General features: G+C 40.0%; 1 protein-coding gene and 1 pseudogene across 1 annotated transcript in view; one reads left to right on the top strand and one right to left on the bottom strand.

Moving 5' to 3' along the window:
- Positions 1 to 3060: 3060 nt before the first annotated feature.
- Positions 3061 to 22849, bottom strand: LOC149747744 (uncharacterized; annotated as a pseudogene).
- The window catches only part of REL (REL proto-oncogene, NF-kB subunit), a 46117-nt gene continuing 45700 nt past the window's right edge, over positions 22466 to 22882 (top strand). The window contains exon 1 of the mRNA XM_022597235.2: positions 22466 to 22857. Within this exon, the coding sequence (XP_022452943.1) occupies positions 22848 to 22857 (10 nt within the window). The 5' untranslated portion in view covers positions 22466 to 22847. The remainder of the gene's footprint in view (positions 22858 to 22882) is intronic.

Here is a 22882-nt window from a genome sequence, read left to right as displayed (position 1 = left end):
TTAAAGTTTTAAGGGGGAGACAAACTAAAGAGACAAAAATTTGTCCATATTCTAAAGTCTCAGATGTATCATGAAGCTTCCAGGAAGTCCAAAATAATAGCTAAGAAACATTCATTCTAATACAGAATGAATTCTAGTCCTTTTTTCTAATAGTAAGTGACATATTTTTAAATGAAAGTGACTAACTAATATCTAAGGGCCTTAAAACAATAAAAAAAATAAGTGTCCCAGGGTTTGGAGCTGCGGGAACCGTGAAGGGTGGTGCTCTCTATTTGCTCGATGTTTGCAAGTGCTCCCTAGGATGAGACCTGAGCCAAATCTGATGTTCATCAGTAGCATCACTGTTCTAAGAAATACATGATAAGCAGGACATCTTTGACCCAAAGATCCTCCAGGGCTCTCTGCCCAAATCCATTGCTGTTGTGGGTTGAATTGTGTACCTCCAAAAGATATATTCAAGTCCTAACCCATAGTACAAATGAGTGTGATCTTACTCAGAAATAGGGTCGATGCAAATATATTTAGTTAAGATGAGATCATACTGAATTAGGGTATGACTGGTGTCCTTATAAGAAGAGAAGAAACACAAACACAGATACAGAGGGAAGAGAGCCATATGAAGATAAAGTCAGGGTTTGGAGTTATGCTGCCCCAAGCCAAGGAACACGTAGGGCTACCAGAAGCTAGAGGAGGCAATGAAGTATCTTCCCTCAGAGGCTTTGGAGGGAGCAAGGCTCTACAACAGTTGATTTCAGATTTCTGGCCTCTAGAACTGTGAGATAATAAGTTCCGCTGTTTTAAGCTACCCAGTTTGTGGTACCTTGTTACAGAAGCCCTAGGAAACTAATACGCCAGCCTTTAGGAACTTAGTCCTCTAGAGCAGGGGTTGGCAAACTGGCTCACTGACTTTTTATTTGGCCCATGAGCTAAGAACTTTTTTTTTCAGAGGTACAATTTGCAATCAACTTGAGGATAGGAAACATTAACTTTGAACCTCAATTAAGTGAAATGTTGTCTCCTAAAAAAGAATTCCGTTTTTCTCATTAGCAGACCTGTATTACAAAAAATATATATACTCAATTATTATTATATTTTTAATATCATTTTGAAATGTGCAGAAATTTGTTTTCTCTCTTATTATATGAATTCCTACATAGTATTTATGGTTTTGCCTCCTGGCCTGCAAAGCCTAAAATATTTTCTATCTGGCCTTTTACAGAAAATGTTTGCTAAACTCTGCCCTAGAGGAATCTCAGCAACATCTTCTCATTTAGCCAAGGAAATTTCTAAGCATCAGTGAAAACATTTTTAAAAAATATTTATTTAGGGGCTTCCCTGGTGGCGCAGTGGTTGAGAGTCCACCTGCCGGTGCAGGGGACACAGGTTCGTGCCCCGGTCCGGGAAGATCCCACATGCCACGGAGTGGCTGGGCCCGTGAGCCGTGGCCGCTGATCCTGCGCGTCCGGAGCCTGTGCTCCGCAACGGGAGAGGCCACAGCGGTGAGAGGCCCGCGTACCGCACACACACACACACACACACACACACAAATATAATATATATATATATATATATATATATATATATATTTGGCTGGCTGCGTTGGGTCTTAGTGGCGGTGCATGGGCTTATCTCTAGTTGAGGCAAGTGGGCTCCAGAGTGCGTGGGCTTAGCTGCCCTGCGGCATGTGGGATCTTAGTTCCCCAACCAGGGATCAAACCCCCATCCCCGGCATTGGAAGGCAGATTCTTAAGCACTGGACCACCAGGGAAGTCCCAAAAACATTTAATTATGATTTTTATCTGTTTTCATTTGACATAAACTTTTTTCCCTTGTTACTTTTTTTTATAACAGCTTTATTGAGATATAATTCACACAACATACAATTCACCCACTTTATTAAAGTATACAGTTCGATGGTTTTTAGTATATTCACAGTTTTGCAATCATCACCATAATCAATTTTGGAGCATTTTCAGCACCCCATAAAGAAATTTCGTACTCATTGTACCCATTAGCAATTAGCCCCCATGTCCCACTAGCCCCACACCCTCCAGCCCTAGACAAGCATTAATCTACTTTCTGTGTCTATGGAGTTGGACATTTCATACACATTTTCCATGTTACTTTTCTACATTTTCTTTGGTTGATCTTAATTTTTATTCATTTTCTTTCAATCCTTTAAACCAAGAACAAGAAGAATTAAGACCAGAGGTGTGAGCCATAAAAAGCTTTTACTTCTCTGACATCCATCTTTCCCATCCTGATATTTAGCTCACACATATGGTCCCACTGGCTGCATGTCCCATGTAGACTAAAAATGTCCTGGACTTTACCCTACAGAAACGTTACATGATTGAATGTCCTGAGGTCAGGAAACTGGAACTCAGTCCATAGACTTCCTAAACCTCCCAGCTTGTAGCTTTTTGAGCTGCTGAATTGTGACAAGTCAGGAATCACCCCAAATATCTGTCATAGTTTGTTGATAATATGAATCTCTGAAATAGGAAGAAAAAGTGGTAAAAAAAGAAAATTACTTACACAAATTGCCTTTGAGAAATACAACATAATCTTTAAACATTTCATGTTTACATAAAGTGAAGTTCTTTGAGTCAAGGTTTTTTAAAAATATTACTTGGCCTCACCAATTAATTATTTGCTTTAATTATCGGTAACAGATCCTCTGACTGGAAACCACCAGTTCACCTAGCTCGTTATAGTAATTAGCTATAATGACTTCTAATGGTCCTAGAGTTTTTTCCTTACTTATTAAAGAGCCATAGCATTTAAATCATCTCATCTATTGTTCCGGCTATCTATTGCTGCATAACAAACCACCCCAAAGCTCACTGGCTTAAAATGACAACAATCATTTTATTATCTCTCGTGGTTTCTGTGGGTCAAGAATTCAGGAAGAGCTCCACTGGGTGGTTCTGCCTTAGGTTCTGCAGTTGAAGTCATTCAGTGCCACGAGCTGGAAGAGTGAGCACTGGGAGAGCTTGGGCTGGCTGAGCATCTCTCTCCATTTCAGAAGGTCTCTCCATATGGTCTGTCTGCAAGCACAAGCATGGGTTAGCTTGTGCTTCCTCATAGCACGGTGGTCTCAGGGTGGTACTGCTTCTTACACAGTAGTTCATGTTTCTAATGCAGGGCCCAGCAAACCAGGTAGACTCTGTACCACCTTTTATGACCTACCCTGGGAAGTCACATAATATCAGTTTTTGCCACAGTTTACTGGTCAAACCAGTCACTAAGGTTTAGCCCAGATTCAGAGAGGGGCCACAGAATTCACCTCTTTATGGGAGGTCAAAGGATTTGCAGAAAGTTCTTAAAGCTGTCATTGTCTATGCAGAAGACATTTTTTGGCTTATGCAATAATTACTCCAGTGAGAGACATTATTTCTCTCTTCCTTTTACTTCCTTGTGTTTTTTTTCCTTCTTTCACAATCCCCTTAAAATGTTTCCAATTTAAAGATTTCAGCTCCATATACTTTGCTTGGTACTTTTGTGTTCTGCAGATAGACTAATTCTTGAGCCAGACCCAAATATTTCTGGCTGTTCTGTTCTACTCTGCCTACTTCCTGTTTGGTTGACTTTTATTTCCTGTACTCTTTGTCAAGGGCTTTGTCAAAACTGTAAACTTCCATTTTGGCCTAGGCACTGTATTCTATTTCTGAATCTGCCAGTGGTCTTGAGCAATAGTATGCATACAGTAACTGCAAGTATAATACCAGAAGTGAAAATTAAAATACTATGTCTTAATACAGATAGAATTAAATACCCACTTTAAGGAAATACATATTTTAGTGGAGACCATTTTCCAGGAGATCAGACCTCAAAGAGTCAGCTCACCTTCTCAGGGGTGAACCGCTTTGAGCCATTGGTTGGACCATCGACAATCCAGCTCCAAAGATCTTATTTCCAAGGGATTACAAGGCTAGCTAGAATTCTTTCTTTTAGAGACAGTTCTATAGCTCTTAAATTGTTTTGGGCTGCAAACAACGGGAACCTCAACTCAACTGGCTTAAACCATAAGGGAATTGTCTAAGCAGCTAACCATGTCATCAAAAACTCAGATTCCCTCTAAATCTTTCTGCTGTAACATCTTCAGTATGTCGGCTTTATTTTTAACTCACAGTCTTAAAATGGCTTCTATAGTTCACTTGTCACTCGCAGATACAGCAAAGTCCAGTAAATTCCTAGATGTCTCTTTTTATTATGAATGAAAAAAAATTATTCCAGAATCTCCCTAGCAAATTTCCCATCTTGTTACATTGCTCAGAAATGTATCATTTGCCCATTCCTAAACCACTCTGTGGCTCAAGAATGGGATTACCATGATTGGCTTAAAGATGCACTTGGCATTTGTAGCACAGCGAATTACCCAAACAAAATCAAGATTCTGCTAAAAAGGAGGAAGAGAAGAAAGAATGACAGATGGGGAGCTTTCTAATATTTGGATTTAATGTAATACAAAGGGAGAAATTCCCCTCCCGTGGAGTTCCTAGATCATTGAATGGGACCACAATTAATACAGTTGCTCAAAACAGAAACCTGGCAGTTCTCTTTACCTATGTCTCCCAATTATCTATTCCCCAAAGCCACTGTCTTAATTCAAGCACGTATATTCTCTCCCCTCCATTGTTACAATTATTTTCCTTACTGGTCACCTGCCTCTAGTCTTCCACTTCCCTTAATCCATCTTTCACATTGTTAAGAGGCTGAGCTTCCTCTCATGGATTATCAGGGTATTCTCAGTGGAGCACAAATGCTAAAAATGGAGTGACTTTCACCGTCCACTTCCTCCACACGAGTTGGTGAAATGTATTCTGTGGCTGCAGATGTATGAAACAGTTCTGGTGCAAGGGTGTTCAAGAGACAGGTGGGGAAGCAACAGAGGAGATGGGATGGCATTCGTTGCTATCATCAGCCTAATGATGGTATGGAGTCACAGAAGGGGTTAGAGCCGAAAGATAAAGATACTGTATTCATAGTAGATTCTGTGAGACTTTAGGCACAAGCAGTCTTTTGTGAGTCCCAGGTGACTGTGATACAGTGTTGGACAGAAGGGAAGGTCTTCTGAGCTCAGCAAAGCAGGAAAGAATATTTCATGATCTATTGTACTCTGTCCCTCCTATTTCAGTGATATACCAAGATCATATCAAAAGTCCAAGGCAACATGGATGGACCTAGAAATTACCATACCAAGTGAAGTAAGTCAGAAGGAGAAAGACAAATACCATATGATATCACTTATATGTGGAATATAAATATGGCACAAATGAGCCTATCTGTGAAACAGAAACAGACTCACAGACATAGAGAACATACTTGTGGTTACCAAGGTGGACGGGGGGTGGGGGAGGGATGGACCGGGAGTTAGGAGTTAGTATATGAAAACTATTATATATAGAATGGATGGATAACAAGGTCCTACTGTATAGCACAGGGAACTATATTCAATATCCTGGGATAAACCATAATGGAAAAGAATATAGAAAAGAATGTATATAGTGTATAACTGAGTCATTTTGCTGTAATCAAAAATTAACACAACATTGTAAATCAACAATTCATCAATAAAAATAAATAAATTTTAAAAAGTCTAAGGCAAAAAAATACTCAAAATATACCCAGTAATATGAAAGAAAACTTTATGATTCTTAATATTGATCTATAATGTTGAATAAGTACTAAATAAAAATAAATGTGTACATGTTTACTATGAAAATGAAAAAGTTCCTTCTGGAATATCCAAAATTAGGTTTAATACAGTTTGAACCTCATTAGAGATTTTGATAGCTTGCTGCAAATATTAGATGAAATATTAACAATTATTATTAGATGAAAATTATGCTTTCTTCAATTTCAGTTGTTAGATAACAAAATACAAGTCTTTCTTATGCAATAATTTAAAAAGCCCAACTTTCTGCTCATAATTTCCTATTTTTCCAACTTTCCCACTCCATGGTCACACAAAATCTGTTTTTTAACCTCAGTAAGACCTACAAACCTTGGAACTATTCTCAGTTTGCTAGGACATCCATTTTCCAGCCAGCTTCCTTCCTGAAAGAACTTAGTATAAAAACTATGTAGCAACACAAGACAAAGTGGATGGTATAAATATCAAGTGGGAAAAAAAAAGGCTACCAAATTTTATGTATGCATAGTATTCATTGCTGTAGCTATATAAATTATGTAATAAAAGTTATCTGAGGATATACTCCAAACCATTACTCTTGGATAATTTTTTCCCAGGGTTGGAGGTAAAGTCATTTTAACTGATTCTCATTTTCTCTGCTTTAATTTTTTACCATAATCAAGTAATAGCAGAAGAAATCAAAGCCTGCATATGAAAAAGTCCTGGAAGGAAACACATACACATACACACAATCACACATGCACATAGGTGATATCTGTATTAGTAAGATAGAATTATAGGCCATTTTTCTTCTTTTCTATAACTTTCTTTAATGTTATATATATATATATTTGTTTGTTTGTTTGTTTGTTTTGGCTGCACTGCGCGGCATGCAGGATCTTAGTTCCTCGACCAGGGATCAAACCCACGCCCCCTACGGTGGAAGCGCAGAGTCTTAACCACTGGACTGCCAGGGAAGTCCCCTATATGTATAATTTGGATGGAATTTTAAAATAAAAATTTTAGAAAAAATTTAAGAACTTTGCATATTATTGAATAATTTAACTGGTTGGCTCAACTTGCTTCTATGATATTAATCCGTGATTTTGGTATTTGTCTTAATATAATCACTATTATGCCTCTCTGCGGGCATGGTTACTTACCTCTTCGGGGAGGGAGAGTTGAAGCCTTGTGTGTGTGTCTCTTTCTCTTTCTTTTTTAATAGTATCTCATGCCCAGTGGTAATAAATTGTTACTCATATCAATACTGGACTGATGCAATGTATAACAATTTATATTTTATTAGATATTTACTGAGCATCTCAATACTCAGGGCACTGTACTGACCACTGTAGGGAATAAACGATGAATATGATTTTTACTTTTCCCATGGAGTTCAGCTGAGGACTTTTGGGAAAACAGCATGAGGGTCTTCTTTTTTTTTTTAATTGAGGTATAGTTGATGTACAATATTACATAATGAGAGTCTTAAAAGATACAGAGCCTGTGAATGCTAAGAACTCCATATGTTAGCATTTTTATTAGTAAGATTATGGCTGCTAAAAATTTCTTTTATATTGCTTTGTATCTTAGATCAGATTTGGAAATGCAATGTGACATACAGGACAAAGATCCAAACTATTAGTTTGGAGGTCTAGTTTCAAGTTCCAACTCAGCAACTAACTAGCTGTATGACGTGGGCATAGTACTAAAATTTTCTGTCCCTCAGTTTTTTCATGTGTAAAATGGGTTCCTTCTAACCTTAAAATTTAACTGTCCTCTGTTGAGACATATCAGAAACATCATATGACTTTAAGGTAATGATGACTTTATTACCAGTTCTGAAAAATGCTAATTCTAAATCTGTGCAAGTAATTATTGGATCACATGCTTGTGAAACATCAGCTATTATTACTACCATTACAGAAACCAAGTTAGTATACTATGTCATACTTCCAAGCAGTGCTATACACATAAAACTAGCATATATAGAACTATAGGGCCTTCACAATGTAAAGATTAAAAAGAGAGAGGTATTTTATAAATGGATGTTTTATGGCTGCTTTTTAGAGTTTTCACATACTAAGATTTCATTTCTCTGGGTGTTCACAAATCTCACGTTTCAGTTCCTTAAATGAAAATAGGTGAGTGGGGAGGGTTTCCTCAGAGCTATAGGTTCTTACTTTAGGGACTGGTGTTAGGGAGAACAGGCAACACTGATGATGGCAGGATCTGGGTTTGCTGCCACACTCCAAACGATTTATGCATTTTTGAAGTTAATCTACATATTTCCATTTTCCTGACAGCAATTCCTGCTGTATCCACAGTTTTCCAGATTAGAAATCTGGGACTTTTCTTTGACTTCTGGTTCTTCTCAATTCCCTATATCCAGTTGGTCACCAAGGCTTATTACTTTTCTTTGTAATACCTCTTATTTTCCTTCCTCTTCTTTTTTTACTTTATTCCCACATTCACCATCCTGGTCTGTTTCAGACTCATATTTGTTTCACTGCAATAACCGCTTAATGGAGCCTTTTTTTTTAAAAATAAATTTACTTATTTAATTTTTGGCTGCGTTGGGTCTTCGTTGCTGCAAGTGGGCTTTCTCTAGTTGCGGTGAGTGGGGGCTACTCTTCCTTGCGGTGCGTGGGCTTCTCATTGCAGTGGCTTCTCTTGTTGCGTAGCACGGGCTCTAGGCGCGTGGGCTTCAGCAGTCGTGGCTCGCGGGCTGTACAGAGCAGGTTCAGTAGTTGTGGCACACAGGCTTAGTTGCTCCGCGGCATGTGGGATCTTCCTGGTCCAGCGCTTGAACCCGTGTCCCCTGCGTTGACAGGCGGATTCTTAACCACTACGCCACCAGGGAAGCCCTAATGGAGGCTTTATATGCTACCAGTGTGATTTTCCTGAAACAATGCTCCCATCACAGCACTCTCTAGTTTAAGAACTTGGAATATTTCTCTAATGCCTATGAGACAAAACTAAACTACTCCTCTAACCCCTCCATTACCAGGTTTTAACCTTATTTCCCTCTGTTTCCTAACACGTACTCATATTAGTTATTGTAATGCTAGCTGCTATAACAAAGAGATCCAAATGCAATGGATGAGAAAAGAAAGAAATTCATTTCTCAATTTAATGTCTGAGTTCCGGGATGCTCCATGCAATCACACAGGTTCCTTCCATCTTGTTTCTCGATCCTAACCTCTAGGACAACATCCTCAATATTAGAACTGAATCTGGATGACAGGACATCTTCTCATTAGCTTGAGGGAAGGCAAAAGAAAAAGAAGCAGGCTATACATCTGAAAGGCTCTGCCTATGAATGGGTGGGCATATATTTCTACCCAAGGGAAGCTGGGAGATCGAGTGTAGTTGGTCAACCATATATCAAGCTACAATTAATACAGAAGAAGAAGAAAAGTCAGCTAGCACTGTCTGCTGCACACCCTCTGCTTCAATTGTCCTGGTCTCTCCAACATGCAGTTTTTCTTTCTTTCTCTCCTTCCCTTCTCTCCACTTAGCCAAATGACATCCACCCTACTTAAGCATTACCTCCTCTTGCCATTTTCAAAGAATGCTTCAGTATGCTGAAGAAAGTGAAAATAGTTCCAGGACTGTTCAAAACTGTTCAAAAGTCCTCATTTTTTTATGACGTGTTTTTCACTTTAATTTTGTCTTTTACAACCTCTTAATCCACGGAAGCGGATTTTGGAGGTCTCAAACAATGCTCACATAGGAAGTAAGTAAACAGGAGAGTAGCAGTGAAGAGTTCTGGTAAAATCTACTCCTAACAGCTGAGTCCGGCCATTACAACTGTATGTCCTGACTGGTAGTATTCGAACTGGGACTAGTGTGTAATCTTGATAAGGCTTAATTTCTTGTAAAGCATCCTCGTGGCCTAAATTGATATAAAATATCTGCATAAACTATGGATAGAAGTGGTATCAAAGAGAAGCAATGTGGTCATGTTCATCTAAAATTCTCTAAGAGACACAACGAATCTGATGAACAGGATCATTCTGGTTATCAGAGAAGCATAAAAATAACTGCTTAGGCACGTTAAAGTATTGAGAGAGAAGTGTACCACTGTCTACAATCCAAGGTCTGTGTTGTTTGCAAAGCCAGGGCCCTTAGTTATGTATGGAATAGGGATAATTCAACAGACTTTTTTCACAGCCTCCATTAAATATTATTCAAGACTCTCTCACTCTTGGGGTAGTCAATACCAAATACAGATTCCAGGGCCCTTCTCCTACCAACTGAATCAGAATTTCTGGGAGCGGGGACAAAGAATCTGTATTCCCAACAAGCTCCCCATGTGATTCTTCTGACAACCAAAATTCAAGAACCACTGTTCCAAACCACTGGGGATATTTTGGAACTCTATGACCAAACAGTCCACACCACTGGCATTTACTGTAGGAGTGGTCAGGAACGCTAGATGCCCTGCAAAGGACAGTGCAGCATGGCTAAGGATTGTTCACCATCCTCATGATTTACCTACGTTTCACCAGAAATTCACGTTCATGTAGATGAAAAGTCTATTATAATAATACAAGCCTAGATCACCACTCCATTTTACATATAAACACAAAATATTTTTTGCATGGTTTTAACAGAAACTGAATTTCCCAGTAATACAACTACAGTCATCCCTCAGTATCCAAAAGGGATTGGTTCTAGGACCCCCACAGATGCCAAAAATCCTTGGATGCTCAAGTCTCTTACATAAAATGGCATTGTATTTGCATATAAACTACAACACATCCTCCCTATTTACTTTAAATCATCTCTAAATTACTTATAATACCTAATGCAATGTAAATGCTATGTAAATAGTTGCTAGTACACAGCAAATTCGTTTTGCTTTTTGGAACTTTCTGGAAATTTTTTCCCCAAACATTTTCAATCTGTGTTTGGTTGAACCTGTAGATGTAGACCCATGGATGACTGTACTGAGTAAATCAAGAGTAGATTGTTTTATTAGAAAACTTTTTAAAAGTTGAGAAATTGTTAACTGTGACAGCTTACCAATACAACATATCACTGTCAGGCTGCATTTGGAGCCTGTGATTCTACGTATAGGTGCAAACATTTGAAAACTTCATTATGTCTTTTTTTTAAATTAATTAATTTTTCACTGCACTGGGTCTTCATTGCTGCGCACGGGCTTCCTCTAGTGTGGCGAGCAGGGGCTACTCTTCCTTGTGGTGTACGGGCTTCTCATTGCGGTGGCTTCTCTTGTTGCAGAGCATGGGCTCTAGGCACATGGGCTCCAGTAGTTATGGCATGCGAGCTCAGTAGTTGTGGCTCATGGGCTCTAGAGCACAGGCTCAGTAGTTGTGGCTCATGGGCTTAGTTGCTCCGCGGCCTGTGGGATATTCCCGACCAAGGCTCAAACCCGTGTCCCCTATACTGGCAGGCGGATTCTTAACCATTGTGCCACCAGGGAAGCCCCATTATGTCTTTCAATGTAGTCATGCCCAAGCATTTACATATCAAAGTCAATATTATTTTTTATAAATGACTTTTTAATTTCACCTCGATATTGCTATTATGGCATTATTTTTGTTTGAAAACATACATGGAAGGTAGATTATACATATGATTTTCACTTCACGGGAGTAAAGGGGATGTTACAAATATCTGTTATTAAACAGTGGACACTGATCTGGTAAGGCAGAGAACCACTGCTCTTGATACTAAAGAACATGCCTTAAACATTTTAAATCTTGCTGTTGAAAGAATAAAAAAGACACTTGGCATCAAACTGAATAGATGTAGTTATAACAAAGTTTTAGAATTAGATCAATTGTAGGCTCAGAAGAGCTATCCAAATGCAAGGTGTATGATATATAACACACTAAAGACCAGACCTGGTAGGATGTTCAATAACCCAACCAGGCTTGAGAAGCAAAGGTGCTGATCTCTAGACAGGATAATTCATTCAACAAATATTGAACATTGGCTATGTGCCAGCCACCTGGAATAAGTTTTCCTGCTTTCAAGGATTTTATAGTTTAGTAAGGGAACCAGGCACATGACCAGATAACTGTAATTCAGTGTGGTAAACCGGCTGATAGATAATATGCTGGCTATTATGTTGTCCAGAGAAGAAATAGCCTATCTGGCCAGGGGAATCTGTAAAGGCTTCCTGTAAACTGAGTCTTAAAAGATGAGGAGGAATGAACCAAGTGAAGAAGTGGGGGGGGGCAATATAGGGGTTGGGGAGTGGGAGGTACAAACTATTAGGTGTAAGATAGGCTCAAGGATATATTGTACAACATGGGGAATATAGCCAGTATTTTGTAATAAATGTAAATGGAAAGTAACCTTTCAAAATTGTATAAAATTTTTTTTAATGTATTACATTGTGAAAAAAAATAAAATGAAAAAAGAGTACAAAAAAAAAAAGAAGTGTGTGTTAGGACATGGAGAGGAGGAAGGTGGTGAGGAGGGTCTCAAGGTAGGGCTGTGCTGGTTGTGTGGCCCTGGTGGGGAAAGGTATTCAAAAATCTTTTCAAGTATTTTTAAAAATTGAGATATAACGTACATAAAATAAACAAGTCTTTATACACCAGTATAGCTCAATTAACTTGTAAATATACGTAACCCATGGCAAAGGTAAACAAAGCCAGACACTAGTTACAGTGATAAAGACAGATTCTATTCAGTTCAGTAGGGAAGACAGCCCAGTGTAAACTGACTTCAACTTTCATTTGTGCAGAGGTAACTGGGCATTTTCAAGGGAGAATGAGGGAATAGGGAAGGAAATGAGCAGCATGAGGGAAGTGGAAATTTATAAAAAAGTGGGAAGGGGAGCTGGTCAGTATATTTAGGCCACGCAGGTTTGTTAACTGGCACTTATGGAAGTGAGGCTCCCACTCTCCCACAGAGACTGGGAGATAGAGGCCCTGACTTTAGGTGTTGGCTGGAATAAACAGTAAATTCTTTTGGCAACCTTGAGTTTTCTCAAGCAGGAACCTATGGGGGCTGAACTTGTCATCTTAGGGATGTGGCCTTGAGCTATTAGAAAATTTGCTGGTGTTATTCAAGTCTCTTAGCAAGAGAGGATTGGCAAAATCATTTGTGCTGAGAGTCTTCAGTTGTTATAGGCCAAGGTTGAGGCTTAGTTGAGAAGCGGGCTCAGAGGAGCCTGCCAAGAGTTTGGTCAAGGAGAGAGCCTTTCTCACTCACCATCCAGATCAAGATATGGAAAATTTCTAGCAACTCAGAAGGCTCCCTCAGGGCCACTTCTTGTCAATTTCCATCCTTAAAGATACCTAATATTTTGCTGTCCATCACAATAATTAGTTTTATCTGTTTTTGAACTTGATATTGATGGATTCATATAGTATATACTCCATTGTATATGACTTTTCAACTTATAAGATCCACCCACATTGTTATGTGGCAATAGTACATTCTTTTTCATAACTGGGGAGAAATCTATGTTACGAATACAGTGCAGTTTATTTATCCATTCTGCTGCTGATGAACATTTGAGTTGCTTTCCTATTGCTGGATAATACAAATAAAGGTTCCCTTAAATATTCTTATCTGTCTTTTGGTAGATACAAGCACTTATTTCTGTTTGGAATATACCCAGTAATAGTGCTGCTGGATCATTGGGTATTTATAGTTTAGGTTTAGTAGACATTGCCAATTTTCCAAGGTTGTTTTACCAGTTTATATTCCCACAAAAAATTTTAAGAGCATTCCATATCCCCACCAACACTTGGAATTATCCTTTTATTTTTAGTCATTCTGATGAGGTGTAGCATTATTTTATTGTTTTTTTAATACATATTTTCCTGCTGACTAGTGATTCTGAGCATCTTTTTATATGCTTATTAGTCATTTGGCTATCCTCCTTTGTAAAGTGCCTATTTGAGTCTTTTGCCCACTTAAAAAAATTGAGCTACCTATCTTTTTTTTTATTGATTTGTAAAGTGGATATGAGTGTACCAGTTGGGTACTCTGGGAAGCAGATGCCAATATGTAATGAGCAATGCAAGAGATTTATTGGGGTAACACCTACGAAAGACAAAGGGGAGAGAAAGGAGTAGATAGGGAAAGTTCAGATGCAGGTCTGACACTTGTGAAAAGAAAGGGGGAAGGAAGGAAGAAGTGGACAGGAATAGAATTAGATTGGGGTGCATCTATGATAAAGTCTCAGCCAGCCCCATGGGGAGCTCTAACACAAAGATTGCCCACAGAGAAGTCCTGTGCTGGCCAGAGACAGCAAGCCTTTGTACCACCACTGTGCTTATAACTGGCTAGGTGCTTCCAATGAAACACACGGCCTTGGCTTGAAAGCTGAGGTAGACCCTCTTGAGAAGGGAGATCTGAGCAGAGTATCTTCATGGATGCCATAGAGTTCTTTATCAGATGTATGTATTGCAAGTATCTCTCCCAGTATGTGGCTTGCCTTTTCATTATCTTAGTGGCTTTTTTTTTTTTTTTGCAGTACGCAGGCCTCTCACTGTTGTGGCCTCTCCTGTTGTGGAGCGCAGGCTCAGCGGCCATGGCTCACGGGTCCAGCCACTCCGCGGCATGTGGGATCTTCCCGGACCGGGGCACGAACCTGTGTCCCCTGCATCGGCAGGCGGACTCTCAACCACTATGCCATCAGGGCCCCTTAGTGGCATTTTTTAGTTAATTTTAATTAAGTCCACTTTATCTATCTTTTCTTTGCTAGTTAGCACTTTTTGTGTAATGTTCAACAAGTCTTTGCTTATTCCAAGGTTATGAAGGTATTCTCCTATGTTTTCTTCTAGAAGGTTAATTATTTTACTTTTCACATGGAGGTCTATGATCCATTTAAAATAATATTTTAGGTATGGTATAAGTTTGGGGTCAGGTTTCATTATTTTCCATATAGATGACAAATTTGTCCCAGCACCAGTTAATGAAAAGACCTCCTTTTCCCCCACAGAACTGCAGTGGAGACTGTTGTAACAAGTGACTGTATATGTATGGGTCTATTTCTGGATTTTCTAATCCAGCCCATTGTTCTATTTGTCTAAAATTATGCCAATATCACTCTATCTTAATTTCTGTAGTTTTATAATAAATTTGTCTATCTGGTAAGGTACATTTTCCATCTTTATTTTTCAATATTGGCTTGGCTATTCTAGGACTTTGGTATTCCTAGATATATTTAAAAATTACTTTGTCAATTCCAACAAAAAATATGCTGTTTCTTTTTCCAATTTTTCAAAGACAGTTTTAATGCCATGGGGAAAATGCTCACGACGTTAAAATGGAAAAAGCAAGATACAGTACCATATATGCAGCATGATCTCAACTATGAAATAATTTTAATATTTATACATTGAAAAAAAAGACTGGAAGAAAATGCACCAAACATTTAACTGTAGTTATCTCTGTATAGTGGGAAAACAAGATACTGAATTTTTTACTTTTTGGAAATTTTCAAATTTTCCAAGAAATCAGTATTTATAAATCAGAAAACCAGTAAAAAAAAAATTAAACTTAAATGTTAAACTGCTTCACAGCTAATTACCAATGGATTATTAAGGAAGTACTAGGTGAGTAAACTGGCTTTGAGGCATGGCTACATGGACTTTTTCACCTCAATGAAAAAAATGTCCAAGAAAATTTTATTGCAAATTCATAACAGTTTTGCATTATTAATGTTGGAAGCTTTAGTTAAGTCTTACCCACAGAAAATTCAGTAGCTAATATATAATCTTAATATATAGAAAATGCCAACTTTTCACCAAAAATTTAATGCTATCTTAATTGCCTTAATTTGTTCAGAGGCTGGTCTGAACAAAGGGTATAATTTAAAAATTCCAGCCTTCAGAAGAGTTTCAATTAAAGAAGATTTAAAATAATCAATTTTAAGCAATTAAGAGATGAGATTTGCTTTTTGTGCATTAATCTCTTACATCTTAATTTCCAAATAAGTTTTTAAAACATTTTACTGTTAAATAACTATTGACAGTTCTGTTATTTCAGGAAGACGCAGAATGCAACATTCAACAAACATCTATTAAGAATCTACTGTGTTCCGCACTTTGTGCTAGGAGTGTGGGCAAGAGGAGGAAAAGGGATTCTGAAAGGTGGTTGGATATAAATCCCCCACAGGTCAGTTCTAATTAATTCTGTACAACAGAAAATTGCCAAGAAGTTTCTTTCATACTGTACCATTGGTTTAAAAGCACTTAACCTAAGTATCTGTGTGGCTGTCAACGTTTGTTTCTATATATTTAGCTTTATTAATGGATGGAATGAAGAGTGACAGAAAAGGGGAGAGACACAGAACCAAGCATAAATAATCAAATTTCTTCTTAAAGGTACAGATCTCAATTTTATCAGGAAGATTTGTTCTCACCAAAATTTGGGAACTTCTCTACTACACACAGGCCAAAGAATGTTCTGACAAAATAACAAAAGCTACAAAACTTGTGCTCAAAGGAGCAAGAAAATCCTATTGGTCCATGCTGCCTAAAATCACAGCTTTCCAAAACTCTAGGCGAAGAAGGGATCCATTTTATGACAAATTAGGAATCTGCCTTACATTTTTTTCTAAATAAAAATTCCTACCTGACCTTACACCCCTAAATATATCAAATGAATGCATTTATCTTATATGGCCCTATACTCAGTCTCTCCAGATCCAAGAATCTTGTCAAGCAACTTAATGATTTTAAGAGACTAAGGATCACCACATATACCAGAAAAAGACTTTGTTAGACCAAAAAGAGAAGCCAGATATGGAGCCTATTAACTCCTGAAGCGATAGCACCGTGCCTCAATCTGATTGCCTGGGATTACATGCTTCAAACTGTCTAATAATACAATTCTTTTAGGCTAGAAACTCCTTGAGAGATTATGTGATTCATCTTTGTATCACCTGCCCTTATCACTAGCCTCTAATAAATAGAATGCTTGGCTGTTTACTGTGTTCACTAAATGTTGGGTAATAGGAAAGGCTACAGAATGACAAGATACATTTGTATTTTTAAATGATCACACCTTCCACAGAAGGATTTTAATTGCAGAAATCAGAACTCATAACACCACATATGCTGGGTTTTTGATTGGAATCCATTAAATCTATAATTTGGAGAGAACTGACATTTAAACAATATTGAGTCTTTCAAACCACAAATATGGCATGTCTGTGGGAAGGAGCATTCTAGGCAGAAAGGAAAGCATGAACAGGGCAGAAAGTCAAGAAACGGCATGGCTCATGGAATATGAGAAGCTATGAAGCAGTTCAGTGAGGTGTGAAGTGCAAGGTGTGGAGTGCAGAGGATGAGGCTAAAGAAATGGACAGAGGCCAGATTATGGGGGAACTTGTCAGCCATGTCCAAGTTTGGATCTAAGGCTAATGTGTGGCCTTAAAGCACAAGAGTGGTAGGTCTGATGTGAATTCGTCCAGAGGATTCAAGCGGCAATGGGTTTGAATATGATTGAGTGGCTTTCAAATGGGACAAAAGTATAGACAGGCATAATAGTTAGAAGTCCATTCCAGTAGTTCAGGTGAGATATGATGAAGATTTGAACAAGGACAATGGCACTTAAGATGGAGAAGCAATGGATTCACACTGGACTGGTAAAACCAGCAGGACTTGATGATTAGACATTGTGGGTTTAGAGGATGATTAGAGAGAGAGTCAAAGATGGCTCCCAACTTTCTAACTTGTGTCTGGGTAGATGGTGGTGCAAGGAATATGGGAATAAGAGTAAACCTGGAAGAGGAGATGCTGTGTTGATTGAGTCTGGGATGTCTATGAGTCTCCTAATAGACAACTGGATATACAGGTCTGAAACCCATGCAAAGATCCAGGCTGGATATATGGTCCTGGGACCATAGGTAAAATAATGGGAATGGGTGACATCACCCAGGGAGTGTGTGTGAGCTGAGAAGTACTTAACATCCCTCCCTCATATTCCCATTTAGACTTAAATTTTCCTAGTTCTTTGTCTTCTTCTTCAAAAATAAACCCACTGATATCCCCTGGGTTAAAAACCATACAAGAAATACTGTGTACTGGTCTGACATTATATTTATGACCACAAATTTCAAATGATTATTCAGTACAGCCAAACACATCTAATGTTCCACTCTCACAGACTGCATTTTCAGCTTCTCCTCTTGCTTGTTGCCCTCCACTCTCAGCTGAACATAACCTCATACCTCATACTTCACTAAAAAAAAAAATGCAATTTGACTGACTACTTCATCTCTATACCATCAGGTCTACTAGGTTCTACTTTCCTTCTTATTACCACAGAGGAAGTGTCCCCATTCCAATCTATGGCCAATCCTATAACCTGTGCTTTAGATTTCATTCTTTCTCCCTTACTCATTACTCCCTTCCTCTCAATCATCACCAATTTCTCCTTCACTAGTGAGTCAGTCTTATCTTTTACAAACATGCCTTAATCTGACCCTCTATAAACAAAACAAAACTGCAGTACCAGAGACTGCTAGTGATTACTCATATCCAATTTCTTCTCTACTTCCACGGCACATATTTAAATTCCATTTCTCAAATTATATTTCTCAGCCCCCTTGTGGAGACCATATGGAAAACAGACTGTTACCAGAGGAATGTATTCCACTTTCAGGTCTGGCACATAAAAATCTCCCATTCGTGATTCTCTACCCTCTTTCCTTTTCCAAGATGACTTTAAAATCCACATGTTGGTGCTACAAGATAGAAGGCATCTAGGTTCCTGGATAACTTCTGGAAGAAAGCCACTCAACTCACATTAGACTGTGACGCAAGTGATAAATAACCTTTGTGTTAACCTGGTGAGATGCAGGTTGTAGCACAGCCCTTAGCCTAAGACAACCCCACATCCCCCTCCAGCTATTGCCCCATTTGTTTCCTTGAACAGTCTTCAAAGAGTTGTGTATACTCATCCTTTCCATCATTCTCTTCTCAACCTCCTCCAATTCAGCTTTCATTCCCACCATTCCACTGACATGGCTCTCATCAAGGTTACTGATGACCTTCATCTTGCCGAATCCAAGGTCATTTCTTTATTCTCATCTTTTGCAGTCTCTCAGCATCATTTAACACAGCTGACCACTTCCATTCTTTTTGAAACAGTCTCTTGGTTTTCCTCTTCTTTCACTGGCAGCTCCTTCTTTTCTACCAGCCTTCTTGGGTTCTTTTTAATTTTTTTCCTCTGTGCTCCTTTTTTTAAATGAAATGCTGCTGACTCACACATCTTTATTTCTACCTTTGACCTCTCCCCTTAGCTTAGTTCTATATATTCAACTACCTACTCAGATATCTAATAGGCACCTGTAACTTAACAAGTCTAAAACACAACTCCTGGTTTTCCCTCTCAAACCTTTCTCTCACCAGCCTTCCTTTTTACCTTGTTGCTCGGACCAAAAATGTGAGCTATCCCTGATTCCTTTTTTTCCCCTTCCATCTGCATCCAATCCATCAGCAAGTCCTTCAGGCTCTGACACCTGAATCTTACTGAATATGACCCCTTTCCCCCATCTCCTCTGCTAAAACATAAATCCAAACAACTTTTACTTCTCCCTTAGACAACTGCAACAGCCTCTCTGCCACTCTGCCTTCACTCCTGCCCCTGGTTAGCATACAGTGCCCCTAGCAGTTTAACACATCAGCCAGAGTAAACATCTGGAAATGTAATCATAAATCAATCACATGCTTAAAACTCTCCAGTAGGTTCCTGTGTGCACCTGGAATAAAATCCATCCTCATTACCATGGCCTACAAAGCCCTACATTGATCTGGCCCCTGCTTATCTCTTCAACCTCATTCAGTTTGGTTTGGTCCCAGTGGTGTTTCAGTCCCTCACATAAGCTCTTTCCTGTCTCAAGGACTTCGTACTTGGTGTTCCTCACACTGGAATGCTCTTTCCCTGAATCTTTCTGTGGATGTCTCTTTCTTATTCCTCAGGACTCCACTCAAATGTCACCTCCTCAGAGTATCCCTCTCCCTCAGTCACTTTCTATCCCATTACCTCATTTTCTTGACAGCAATAAACAAAATGGTTTAATAATAGTATTTTAGATGATCTTATTTGCTAACACGCTTGATGTCTTTCATGCGAAACAGAGCTGCATGAAGGCAGAGATTTTGTCTTTTTTTTTTTTAATTGAGGAGTAGTTGATTATCTTGTTATTAGTGTTCGTGCCACACTCTAAAGAGCAACTGGCACAGAATATATATTTGTTGGACTGAATAAATAGTAGCAAAAACTGTAAGCCCTTGAGGAATAATACCATGTGTTACATTATAATCCCCACCAATTAGCTGCCAATCATCTTTACAGTAATAAACTATTTTCCCCCCACATAAGTCTGAAAAAAAATTAAAACCACTACTCACATTTGTTGTTGTTTTTAGTCCATCCATCACCTTGTCTGGTAATCTTCCATTTTTTCTAATTAAGTTTATCCTGCACAAGTGAAATATTTTCACTTTTCAGATGTGGACTGGATCTTTGAAAAAAGGGTTCAGCAAGTTTCTAAAATAGTGAAAGGATTTTCAAAAAAGCCTTTAAAAAGGTGAGATAATATAAATCTATAGCTTCTTCATGTGACAAATAGCCCTGGAAATAAATACAAACATGCCATCCTATTAGTGAGGAGGTTTAAATAAGTGAGTCTTTGAAAAATAAAAATAAAATAAATTCAAAATTCTGTAGTGTTACTAAATCTCATAAGATCCAGCTTGTGATTTCATAGTCGGAGTGGTTTTAGGACTAGTTTGGGGTCCTGAAACTGGGACAGATTCTGTTTGGCCCAGAACTCTTCAGTAAGCAAACATTATTGCGTCCTATTAAGAAGCACCTATGGGCTTCCCTGGTGTTGCAGTGGTTGAGAATCTGCCTGCTAATGCAGGGGACACGGGTTTGAGCCCTGGTCTGGGAGGATCCCACATGCCGCGGAGCAACTAGGCCCGTGAGCCACAACTACTGAGCCTGCGCGTCTGGAGCCTGTGCTACTCAACAAGAGAGGCCGCGCTAGTGAGAGGCCCTCGCACCGCGATTTAGAGTGGCCCCCGCTTGCCACAACCGGAGATAGCCCTCGCACAGAAATGAAGGCCCAACACAGCAAAAATAAATTAATTAATAAACTCCTACCCCCAACATCTTAAAAAAAAAGAAGCACCTAAAACCAATCAATTTCTGGAGGTGAAATATAAACAAATACACGCAAACTATTTTCCATTCCTATTCGTCTCTCATCCTCCTGTTGAATTCTTAAACATTTATGCTTAGTTCATTCATATAGTTCTCACATTTGGGGTTGTAAGGGTGAATACAAGTCTAAAATAATTAAATTTAAAAATCTGCCTGGTGCCAAAAATAACAAAGAACATTACCCCCTCTCTTTTCATTTAGCAATTCTTTTAGAAAAATAGAAGCTACAAATGATTTCTCTGAGACGTATGTACACCTTTTAAAAAGCTAAACAAGTTTCTTGCCAGTTTTGTACCCCCTTAAGATCTTTCTTGGGGGCCTTTGAGCTCTCTTTGAAACGTGAATATCAAGGAGGACGGTGCCCCATCTCTCTGTCTCTGTGGGAGTTTAAACCTTGGCTTTTGGCTCCAAGATATAACTTCCTATTTTTTTTTCTTGGTAGAAGGACAACAGGTATGTAATTGATTGCATCTGTCTGATTATATAAACGAGTGAGATTTCTTCTCTTTGCAATCTCTTTAGTGCATCGCAGTACGGTTTAATGCTTATTCTATAATAAAACTATTTCATTCTTTTCTACTTTTCTATATTTTGTGGAGAGGATGTTTTGGGTGTGGCAGAAGAGTTTATTTTTAATTATTTCCCCAACTGGGTCTTCCAGTTTTGGCACCTGTATGGCTGATACTTCCCATTGCCCCTCCATACTTACTTTAGGCAGTAAAGGATAGTGGAAAGAGCATGGAGCTTTTGGAGTCAGAAAACCCTGAGTTTAAGCTGTTCTTTTTTTTTTTTTAGTAGCATTCTGAGGTATGAACAAGTTACTTAACTTCTCTGAACCCTGACTGCCTCATCTATAAAATGAGGATAATACATTATAAGATAACTAAACTGACACATAGAAGGTTATTTACACATGAAGGAAACAAAGTTAACTTAGATTCCTTTAGCATACTAAACTTTCGTCCTCCTTTCCACGTGCTAACTCTGTCAAACCCCAAGGCAGTGTCCACGTCATTAATCTCCAGCACACTGAGTGATGAGGCAACGAACTCACACTGCGGACCTCACGAGTTTAAAAAGTTTTAGTTTGTAAAGTACGTTAACAGAACAATTGAGATGATGCAAAGGGATAAGATCAGACTGCTGGGGTCCCCGTATGCAAATACCTTAATTACAGGCGCGCAGAGGCCGCTGCAGCTTCCGCACTTCCCCTCGACTGCGCTCCGGGACGCCCGCCTGCGCGGGGGCGGGGATTTGCATGTGCGAAATCAGGAAGAGGGGGAACCACCCAACGAAAACCCCAGCTGTCCTTACCCCAGGCTGGGAGGACGGGCCCCACTTCGCCGCCCGGCCCGCCCCCAAGTGCTCGCGGGCGGCCGGCCCTCTAGACGTCACCGCACCCTCCCACCCGCTCCTGAACTTTAAGCCACGCGTCCAAGAACACCCTGGAGGAGGGGGATTTCTCAGGAGCCGGCGGCTTTCGCACGCTCGGGGCCGTCACCTCCCGGCTCCCAGCGTTCCCTGCGCTCCCGAAGGTCCCGCGCTCGCGCTTCCGCGACGAGGTCCCAAGCCCACCCGGGCTCCGGGAGAGCGGGCGGGGGCGGGGCACGGGCGGGGCACGGGCACGGGCGGGGTGGGGCGCGGGCCGGTCGCAAGACGCTCCGCCCCCGCCCCAGCCCGGGGGAAGCGGCGGTGAGGAGTTTACGTCAGCCGCGGGAAGTCCCCCCCCGCTGGGCTGTTCGCCTCTCGGGCCGACCTGCCCTCAGCTGTAGCAGCGCTCCGCCTCCTGGCTCCTGCAGCCGGGACGGGCAACGCCGGGTGACCGGAGCGAGAGAATTAAGCTGGTGGGAAGGTGTGAGCCGCAAACCCAGAGGAGGGCGGGAAGGAGGAAGAGGAGGCCCCGGGGGTGGTCAGGGGGACTGGGGATCCCGCCGGCAGAGGTCCCTTGGCCGCCTGACTGACTAACGGGCTGATTGACTGCAGCGGCCTCGGGTCCGGACGCTCGGAGCGGGGCGGCGCGGTGAGCTGAGCCATGGCCTCAGGTGAGTGTTCTCGGCGCGGGCTACC

This window comes from Delphinapterus leucas, chromosome 13 (genome assembly GCF_059928025.1).
Source record: "Delphinapterus leucas isolate spDelLeu-1000000601 "Yukka" chromosome 13, BTC_Dleu_Yukka2, whole genome shotgun sequence".
Taxonomy (NCBI): domain Eukaryota; kingdom Metazoa; phylum Chordata; class Mammalia; order Artiodactyla; family Monodontidae; genus Delphinapterus; species Delphinapterus leucas.
The sequence above is the reverse complement of the archived record's forward strand: the minus strand, read 5'-3'. Positions and strand labels throughout refer to the sequence as shown.